Genomic DNA, 11150 nt, shown 5'->3' with positions numbered 1-11150 from the left:
TACTTCAGGACTCTGGAAGGACTCCAGGGGTTACTGGTTCGAAACCTGCTCCGGGCAATGTTCTTTTCCTTTTTTTAATTTTATTCTTGATTTTTTACTGGAGCTTTTACGATCTAATGTTTACATTTATCAATATAAAGCATTTAATGAATAAGTTAAAAAATGCCAAAATCTGTGAAAAGGCCCCTTTAAAACACTGTTGTATGGAAGTTAGAATAAGACATCAAATATTTCCTCACATACAACAGTGTATTTAATAGTGAAGTGTGTTGCACTAATGCTTCTTCCTTTCTTTTCATAAGTTACTGTATATTCCTATTGACTTGAAAATCATTTTTACTTATATCGTCCTTTATCAATGTTACTGTATGTAAAAAGAACGTTCATGTATGCACACAGTTACAGTCTCGTTTTGGTCATTTTTTAATTTTATTTTGTTTAACCCAAACAATTTAACACTTTTTTTGAGTAAAATTTGCCGATGCTGTTATATATGAAGGTATTGAAAGCACTATTAAATTGACGTTTATTCTAATTTTACATAATGTTGTTTTCAAATGTTAAAATGGTATGAAATTATTTTTGTAAAAATTTTGTTTGCTTCCTTTCATCATTACCTGATTTGCAAAGTGTGTACTTTAGAAAATATGAGATGACATAGAGTATTTGACTAAAAGTTTTTAATTCAAGGTTTATATGTTATTTCCATATTTACTATACTAACGTTCAATGTCCTCGCAGAGTTATAGTTCTTGGCTCACAACATTAACATCTGTAATGAACTTGTTAAGGCTTATAAAAGTACATAACAACGATTTTAACGCACATTTAATTTGCTTTTATAGAACGACAGGCATGGAAGTATATTAATACATGGTTTTTAATAAAATCGCAAATAATTACATTTCAATAAATTACTTTTAAAATGAAACTTTTTTCTCAAGCCCATATATGCAGAAGGAACTAATTTGCAGATGTTCACTAAATGACGAATTTAGGTGGCATAAGGTTGTTCATTTTTAAGCATTATCATTACAATTATATTTAAACTATTAAAACTCGGCCTTCTGTTTCTCTCAAAATGTAATCATATAATGTACTAAGCAAGGACATGCATTGGTGAAAAAAGTTGAACAAAGGTATTAATAAAACAGAGGTTTATAATATCTGAAACAGGCTGATAAAAAAATGATTAAGAATATCAACCTTCTTGATTAATATTAATCTAATAAAATTATTTGAAATACTATTAACTAAATGAAGCTTTTATAAACAACATTCATCCTTTGCACGAAGCTTTATGCTTTAATAATTTTGCGTGGAAAATGTTGCAGGTAAAAGCTGATGGGCACCACATTGATGAAAGTATAATCATTTCTATGTTTACTTTGTCGTACAAAGATGAACAAGTTTGTAATATATGAACTCTAATCCATACAGAGGAATGTTCTATTGTTTTAACATAAAAAATATGTGTATTCTATAAATGTTATCTTGTGAATCACATGCTGAATTATGTTTATAAGGCTGATTGAAACAATCATACCAACATAGTATTGTTAAGTGCAAGAACAGTTTAGATTATTTAAAATTAAACAACAAGTCTCTACATTACATAATATTGAAAGAGCTTTTGCATCTGCATACAAAATATAACTCACTATCCAGACAAAATAAAATATACAACAAAGGACACGGGTATGAATTTCATAACTTAATATAATAACAGGCAATTGTTTGTATTTGATATATAACACACACTTGTCTATATGCATGTCTATAAAAAAAAACAGCCTAAGATTTGAAAATATAAATAGCTATTATCAAATTCAGCAACTATGAATATTCTTAGTGTATAACAATTATAATGGAAATAACCATTCAGAATTAATTTACCCTTTAAATAAATTTACAAGCAGGTATTCATGCAATACTGATAAATAAATACCTTATACATGTACCACAAGCAAATTGATATCCCCGCCAAATAAACTTTTTTAATTGATTGGTGCAAATCCCTTGATATATAGTATAATCATAAAGTGTAGAGTAATAATTAATAGGTTATAACTAAGTGTATGCTAATTAATCATATAATTGCAATTCTCCTCATTGGTATCTACACACCCATGAAGTAACATGTTGAAAACTTGTAGCATATCTGAGATATAGCCTTGGAAAGCTACACCATACAAAACAAAACGCAATTACTCTAAATTAAGAAAGTAATGGATTATGGTTCTTGTGCATGGCACAGATTCCCATTGATTTCTACACACCAATGAAGTTTCATGTTGAAATGTTTATCATATTTGAAATATAGCCCTGAAAAGTTTCATCATACAAAACAACAAAAGGGCAATGACGATTATTTAAGAAAGTGAAGGGTTATGGTTCTTAAGCATGGCATTTCTCATAATTAATATCAATACACCGATTAAGTTTCACATTGGAATATTGCATGGTATCTCAGATAAAGCCCTGAAAAATGCATGATACAAAAAAAAAGGGCAATAACTCTTATAAAATAAAGTGAAGGGTTATGGTTCTTGTGCAGGACACTTCTCCATATTAATATCTATACACCTATTAAGTTTTATGTTGATATCTTATATATTTCTTGGATATAGCCCTAAAATATTTTGCAACTGACAGACTGACAAGCCCAATTCTATATCACTCCGCCTTTGGCGGGGGAATAATAACCAGAAATATTAAAATAAGGCTTATATGAGTTTTATCAATAATGACAATCACAAGTTTAGGCCAATCTCTCAGACACGAGGTATAATCTATGGTAGTTATTTTGTATTTAAATATGTCAAAATAATTTTTAATAATAATTTTGTGACACATATTGTACAAAGCAAATGGGCTTTCATAGAAAAGCAATTGTTCCAATCTTATTTCAGAACTACTTAAATGATCAAAGATCATGATCATGTTATTTCATAAACATAAGAAATCCCAAACTTGATTGAAGTCAATAGGATTCTAAATCTAGAAAGTTTACATCAAGCTTAATATCAATATTGAGAGTATTTGATCACACAATTTCAAATTATTAGAATTGTGTACTAAAGGTACATTCTTGTAATACAGAATACTTGTAGGAAAGTATGCCTACAAAAAGTGCCTCTAAATTCAATATTGTAAGCATTGATATTGAATAGCAGGAGAAATTGTCAACAGCTAACACGAAACAATCATGACAGTGCCTTCTATATTTAAATGGTGAGAGGGGTTTAACTAGTGTTTAACTGAGAATAGCACAGGTCACTTACAACATTCTTGAGCTACCAAACCATATATAGCCCTGATCAATGAAAACTAGCGATGCCAAATAAATAGAGCCACGCACACAAACTGGCAATGAATATGAGCCCCCTCGGAGGAAAACTTGGTTTAATGCATGTGGATTAGGCGTCTGCGCAGGCTAATCAGGAACCATAATTTCTGACTTTTGCTATGAATAGACTACCTTTCAACAAAAAAATACTAAAAAGTGGAAAGAGTCATCCCTGATTAGCCAGTGCAATCTGGGATGACACTTCATGCACATGAATTAAGCCCTGTTTTCCCAAAGTGAGGCATAGCTTAAAGTGAAGGGCATAGGTCCTAGTCACTACATCCAGTTTCAGACTGTATAATAACTTATCAACATCATACTAGAAACAGTTTTTATACAAAAATACTCTCCCAGGCAGGGTTCTCAATAAGAGCCGGCCGCCGGCAAAATTGGCAACGTGCCTGGTTGACCACTTAAATTGACATAAAATGGCAAAAATGCAGGAAATCAAGTGCTCAATTTTAACATTTTCAGGGAGAGCATGCCCCCCGGATCCCCTACAAGGCCTGTTGATTTCACATTTGGGCCTGTTGGCTCAAAAGTTATTGAGAACCCTGCCAGGTTGTTTCCAACTAATTGAAGATTTTCATTCTTCATTGAGAAAGAGTCATCAATGGCTGAGCAACATATCTGTACAAGGCATTGGTGCAAAAAAAAAGATTGACTTTTCATCAGATGGATGGATAAATATGGGTCTGAATCAGTCAGATAGAGCAGAGTAAGTAAGACCAATATACGAGTCGTGTTCTGAGAAAACTGGACGTAATGCATGTGCGTAAAGTGTCAACCCAGATTAGCCTGTGCAGTCCGCACAGGCTATTCAGGGATGACACTTTACGCCTTAACATGATTTTCGGTGAAGAGGGACTTCCTTGAAACTAAAAATACCATTAAAGCGGAAAGTGTTGTCCCTGATTCGCCTATGCGGACTGCACAGGCTAATCCGGGACGACACTTTACGCACATGCATTTAGCCCAGTTTTCTCAGAACGCGTCTCATATTATTTCTTAAACCAGTCAGTCACTTCATACTTTGTGCATGTTCCAAATAAAACATATGCGATGCATCAGATACTGGCGTTTGCTCTAAACTAAATGTCAAATACACATGTCCATATAGATAGGAAAACAACATACATGCTCACTTTATTATATCACTAAAATATAAACATATCTCCAAAACAAGTCCAAATATTGCAAATTGTTCTTCCATACATGTAAATCTGTTACTATAAACACTCACGGTATTGCACATTTACTTGGAATGCTTTGCATTAAAAGGAAGGTAAACACACATTTTGTCTTTTCACAAAACCTACTCTTACTTAGCAAAACAAGAGATGTGTTTATCAGAAACACAATGCCCCTAATGCACCGCTTTTTTTTATCTATGACCTTGAAGGATGACCTTGACCTTTCACCACTAAAAATATGCAGCTCCATGAGATACACATGCATGCCAAATATCAAGTTGCTATGTTCAATATTTCAAAAGTTATTGCCAAACTTTACTATATTATATATTTAAATTTTTGACCTTTGACCTTGAAGGATGACCTTGACCTTTACCACTCAAAATGTGCAGCTCCATGAGATACACATGCATGCCAAATATAAAGTTGCTATCTTCAATATTTCAAAGTTATTGCAAAACTTTACTATATTAAATTGTTAAATTTTTGACCTTTGACCTTGAAGGATGACCTTGACCTTTCACCACTAAAAATGTGCAGCTCCATGAGATACACATGCATGCCAAATATCAAGTTGCTATGTTCAATATTTCCAAAAGTATTGCAAAACTTAAGTGTAAGGTTAAAGTTTTGGGACAGAATGACAGACAGACAGGCCAAAAACAATATATCCCCTATCTATCGATCCAGGGGCATAAAAAACAACAAAACAACAATATTTCAAAAGTTTAAGACTTTTTGTTACATTTTAGATTGTATACGATTTCACCAATTTTACAATTTTTCGAAACACAGTTTTTACCCAACTAATGTATGGAGTATGTTTTTTTTTTAAAAAGACCAAAAAAAAGATCAACAACAAATACCCCCCCCCCCCCCCCCACCCCAAAGAAATGTAGAAATATGACAAAAATGACAAATTTGACCATTGGACTTGGAAAGTTTTTACCACTGGGGCTTTTTAACGCAAAAAGTTTGTACAGATGCATAATACATTGCAACAAACCAAATATTAAAATGTTTGGCCATGTGGTGTCAGAGATTAGTTTACCCTCTAGTTCTATATAAAAATAATTTGACACCTGAATGTTGGCAAGTGTTGTCAGTTATGACCCTAGGGTCATAATTTGATGAAACTCAGTAAATGGCAAACACATAATGTAGCATATAAATTAGTCGTGCTCTGTGAAGAACAGGGTTTAATGCATGTGCGTAAAGTGTCCTCCAAGATTAGCCTGTGCAGTCTGCACAGGCTAATCAGGGACGACACTTTCCGCTTTTATTATATTTTTTGTTTAAAGAAAGTATCTTCTTAGTAAAATTCTAGTCAAGGCGGAAAGTGATACGTATATGGTGACTCACTGATACCTGCCTTACTTTGCGACAGGGGGTATAACAAACTTAATAGCACAAAACGCAATTTTGCTGTATATGTCATGGATAGATAAATGTATGGGTTTTAGTTTAAACCTATATATTTAAGCTTGATTGCATCTAAAGTGTATGCTTATTGAAACGCTATAGAGTTCTGGGCATAGAACCAGTACTTGGTGTATTTAGGGGAGATCTAAAGGACGCTCCCACAGCGGAGATCGAACCCGTGACCTCCCGTTCGCAAATTTATGCATTTGAAGACAAATGTTAAGCAAAGTATAATTAAAAGCAATTAAAAGGGTATCAGACCTTATAAAAGGTATATGAAATGTATTTCACTGAAAAGTATTTCAATTGTAAGAAATACATTTAACTATGTATACGTTTGAAAGCACTTGATGTTAATAGAATGTATATTTAACTATACAATTGGTACTGAAGACGTCCTTGATTTACTCCTGATCGAGGCATCAAAATCTGTTGCCAGTACAGAAACTATGCAATTAGTTATTACTAAAATGTTATTAATTGACATATGTGAATCCAGTATTTTTGTATTTTGGTTTATAAGATGTCAATAAGAAATGATTTCTGCATTTTTTTAAAAGGAATTTATGGAAATGTCTTAAATTGCAACATTCTGTATCTTGACTTGATCATATGTAAATACTTATAATTGACTTGAAATAAATAAATAACAAAATGCTAATTTACTGCACTAATAACCATCCTCATTTGTTAAAATTGCAGGCTTAATATGTTTGAGAATTTAAATGTAATTTGCACACAAACATGAACACATGAAATAACAAAATTCTGATAACAGCACATTTTAGAAACAAAGTTAAGCACTGATAAACTGAATAAATTAATAAATAGTAAACAATTGAAATTACAGCATACACAAGCTCCTACATCAGGTAGGGAGTGTTCAAAATCAGGAACAATCCTGGCCCTGATTTCTTGCAAATCATCAACTTATGCTAATTATTTTCATAAATAACATTGCAAATTATCAACTTATGCTAATTATTTTCATAAATAACATATTATTTTCATAAATAACATATGAAAAACTAAAATTGTAAAGAAAAACAAATATATAATATATTATAGTTAATTCAAAGCATGTGTCCGATAATTATAATAATTAACGTTAAGTTTTCTTACCAACATTTTACAATTTTATTTTTGACTTATCAAATTAACAACTCAAGCTCATCATTTATTTTTTTTGTCTAGAATCAAAGCAGAAGTCTTGTCATAATGAACACTGCAGCATTATAATAGGGCAGCATCAGCATGCAAGAAAGGGTTGAGAAGGAAAATGTTGTAAATGCCTAACATTTCTACATGAGATACAGTCCTTTTATGTTTAGTCTTTGTGCCATAAAAGCTGCAAATATTAACATCATATACATGGCAAATAACACCTGGAATGAATATTAAATGGTCATTTGATTGGAATGTAATACATATATATATATATATATATACATATAGTTTTATTTATGCTATTTCTGGATTTCAACCCTTTTTGAGCATGATTTATCATCAATCAATTGTACTTATAGGATTGGATTTCTAAACAGTACTATACGCACAATAAATATGCTTTTTTTCTGAATTGCAAACGTTTTTAATATTCCGTTATTTATATGAAGCACAAAACCAAATATCATTAGAAGCACTTTCTAGTAATAGTTCAGTTGTAAAGAAGGGTAATGTATATGCACTTACAACAATATTAACCACATTTGATAAACAAGAGCACCGCCTTGCGGGTGCAGACCGCTCATCTATTTTCTTTTCTAAAGGTGAAGGGACTCTCATTTTCAATCACAAAGGAGGGAGGGGTGGAGTGAAGAGCGGTGCATTGTGTGGGGGTGTGGACATTTATTACATTTTTTTCCAAAAATGCGAAAAAAAGGAAAAAAAAAATCGGGGGGGGGGGGGGGGGGGTGGGGGGGTGGGGGGAGGATTCTTGGGTGCGATGGTTGGATGGTATTTCAAACATAAAATAATAAAAATAAATATTTGTGTTTTTTAACCGTTTCATAAAAAAAAATTGGGGGGGGGGGGGTTGAGGTGGGGGGGTATAGTGTGAGGGTGTGGTGGTAATTTGTGAGATGATCTTAAAAAAAAAAAAAAAAAAATAATAATAAGGGGGGGGATTAGGGAGGGGGGAGGGGGGGGTGGGTGGGGGGGGGGGGGATTCTTGGGTGCGATGGTTGGACGGTATTTCAAACATAAAATAATCAAAATAAATAGTTTTGTTTTTTAACTGTTTAAAAAAAAAATTGGGGAGGGGGTGGGGGGGGGTATAGTGTGAGGGTGTGGTGGTCATTTGTGAGATGATCTTAAAAAAAAAAAAAAAAAAAAAAAATAGGGGGGGGGGGGGGCACGGGCGATGGTTTGGGTGGAGTCTATTGTGGTATGTCAGGTAAGAGTAGTTTTGTCAAAGTATCAATCAAATCTAATCATAAATAAAGAAGTTATGGCAATTTTAGAGAAATTTAATAATTTGACCTTGAGAGTTAAGGTCATTCAAAGGTCAAGGTAAAATTCAACTTGCCAGGTACAGTAACCTCATGATAGCATGAAAGTATTTGAAGTTTGAAAGCAATAGCCTTGATACTTAAGAAGTAAAGTGGATTGAAACACAAAATTTAACCATATATTCAAAGTTACTAAGTCAAAAAAGGGCCATAATTCCGTAAAAATGACATCCAGAGTTATGCCACTTGTCCTTTTACTGTACCCTTATGATAATATGCGAGTGTTCCAAGTATGAAAGCAATATCTATGATACTTTAGGGGTAAAGTGGACCAAAACACAAAACTTAACCAAACTTTAAATTTTCTAAGTATAAAGGGCCCATAATTCCGTCCAAATGCCAGTCAGAGTTACATAACTTTGCCTGCACAGTCCCCTTACGGTAGTTAGTAAGTGTTGCAAGTATGAAAGCAATAGCTTTGATACTTAAGGAATAAAATGGACCTTAACACAAAACTTAACCAAAATTTTCAATTTTCTAAGTATAAAAAGGGCACATAATTCTGTCAAAATGCACGCCAGAGTTATCTAACTTTGCCTGCCCAGTCCCCTCATGATAGTTAGTAAGTGTACCAAGTTTGAATGCAATAGCATTGATACTTTCTGAAAAAAGTGGACCTAAACGCAAAACTTAACCAAAATTGTCAATTTTCTAAGTATAAAAAGGGCACATAATTCAGTCAAAATGCTCGCCAGAGTTATCTAACTTTGCCTGCCCAGTCCCCTCATGATAGTAAGTAAGTGTACCAAGTTTGAATGCAATAGCATTGATACTTTCTGAGAAAAGTGGACCTAAACGCAAAACTTAACCGGACGCCGACGCCGACGCCAAGGTGATGACAATAGCTCATAATTTTTTTTCAAAAAATAGATGAGCTAAAAATCATTTATGTCAAGATAAATTCTTTACGCCCCTACCTATACTTAGAAAAGATTAACAGTGGGTTTTCTTTGTACAATTATTCAGCAATATGACGCTTTTCTTTGTTTCTTATGTGCACATTGTCCCAGGAAGGCTGCATACCTTAGTGTTTGTTTTAAACACTCTTTTAATGGAAACATAATACACAAGATAATAAATTATTAAAAACAATATATAATAACAACATAAATAATTGAAATAAATTATATAATTAGTTCAACATAAATCATCAACAAATAAAAGCACTGGAAAGCAAAAAAAGGTACACTCTGATAATGATTTGAAGAGAGAAAATGGTTTTCTAACACAGGCATATATTTGTTCATATAAGCAAATGAACACACGCATGCACGCAGGCACATACAGAAATGGATAGTTTCAACTATAAAAACTTGTTTAAAAAAAAATTTTTTTTTGATGTTCTTGTGTGTCATGAAATAGATTGGAAAACTGGATTAACATCAAAATGTGAGTTTATATATTGTTATTATGTATATACCTTCAATTTTGCACTCCTCAGACATACAATAGAATGCTTATGAAAGGAGAGTAATTATAAACTGAGTTTTTTACTGCATGAATAGGAACAGATTAACAACACAATGTAGACTTATTACGTAACAAACACAACATATCCTTATTAATAATTTTGAGTAACTAAATATAATGCTTATCAACAGAACAATTAAAAATGATCATATAATACAAAACACAAGTGACAGCTTATTCATTAATATCTAATCTCATTGACGAAAATTCAGTCATAGATTTCTCTCTTACGTGAAATCATTGTAAAAATACAGAAAATTGCACTGACCTCATCCATATACAAATTTAATGTTTTTCAAACTAAACAAGAAGCAGTAATTACCAGCCTGACCTATTAAGAAAACACATTGCACACATTGGAGTGTTTGTTTACTTGGTGCTAAGTGTGTTCAGCACATTCATGGTTAGAATTTGCATTCTGATTTATAAAACCAGTTTTAATCATTCATAATTTACAATAAATCCGTATAGTATCTAAATGCTTATTTCCCTCTACACCAATGTTTCTTCCAATCATGGTTGATCAGCTACATATATGTGGATTAACACTTAGGAGCATACAGTATCACATGCCTACAGTTTTTTGTATCTTTTCCATATATTGAAATCAAAAAGCCATGCTCCTTCCATAACACAAAACAGCATCCATTATATAATAGTCTACATCTCTCAATTCCTAAAACATCTGCCCTACACTGCCCACCTCTTAGATAACCCTCAGTATACCACCTAACCTTAACACAACCACTGTTAACATCACATCTCTTCCAATTTGCAGATAGTCCCCAAGCCCATATCAACCAGTAACACAGATTCACAGAAATGAGAATGTTTGCACTATCAACCACAGGGGTAGTTCTTGTTTTTCCAGTCCCTGGCTTGATTGTTTTTGTGCATCCTAGTTCCGGTTCAATCCTAGAACTTTCTAGAACTGGTACCACTTCTTCTCCTTGTATTTCAGCATGAGCTGGTGCGCCGTGCTGGCGTAAGCCTCCGCATTCAGCGCCATCTCCTCAGTGCGATCTGCAACACCTGAGAGCTTCTCCCCTCTCTCTGACAGCAACTAGAAACAGTGGTTAGAAACATTGTAATACAGACAACTAGAAAAAAAGTCCCACAACAAGATATGATTTCAAGTTAATTTAATAAATTTATAACCTTTTTTTTATTTTGTTTAACCTACGTATTTAACTTGATTATATTGAA

The 11150-nt window shown here is 33.0% G+C and overlaps 1 protein-coding gene and 1 long non-coding RNA gene across 5 annotated transcripts in view; both read right to left on the bottom strand.

The window, feature by feature from the left end:
* Nucleotides 1-815: 815 nt before the first annotated feature.
* On the bottom strand, nt 816-7825 carry LOC127852347 (uncharacterized). Its single transcript, XR_008036206.1, has 2 exons — nt 5060-7825; nt 816-4763 (listed from the first exon to the last, which is right to left on the bottom strand). It is a non-coding gene; the product is annotated as an uncharacterized LOC127852347 (long non-coding RNA).
* Nucleotides 7826-9494: 1669 nt separating this feature from the next.
* Nucleotides 9495-11150, bottom strand: part of LOC127852332 (syntaxin-binding protein 5-like) — a 113724-nt gene continuing 112068 nt past the window's right edge. For all 4 annotated transcript variants that reach the window (XM_052386265.1, XM_052386266.1, XM_052386270.1 and 1 more), the window contains one exon: nt 9495-11007. In XM_052386265.1, coding sequence (XP_052242225.1) covers nt 10870-11007 — 138 coding nt within the window. In that variant the 3' untranslated portion in view covers nt 9495-10869. The remainder of the gene's footprint in view (nt 11008-11150) is intronic.

This window comes from Dreissena polymorpha, chromosome 12 (assembly GCF_020536995.1).
Source record: "Dreissena polymorpha isolate Duluth1 chromosome 12, UMN_Dpol_1.0, whole genome shotgun sequence".
NCBI classification, from domain to species: Eukaryota; Metazoa; Mollusca; class Bivalvia; order Myida; family Dreissenidae; genus Dreissena; species Dreissena polymorpha.
This window is presented reverse-complemented; position numbering and strand designations above follow the sequence as displayed.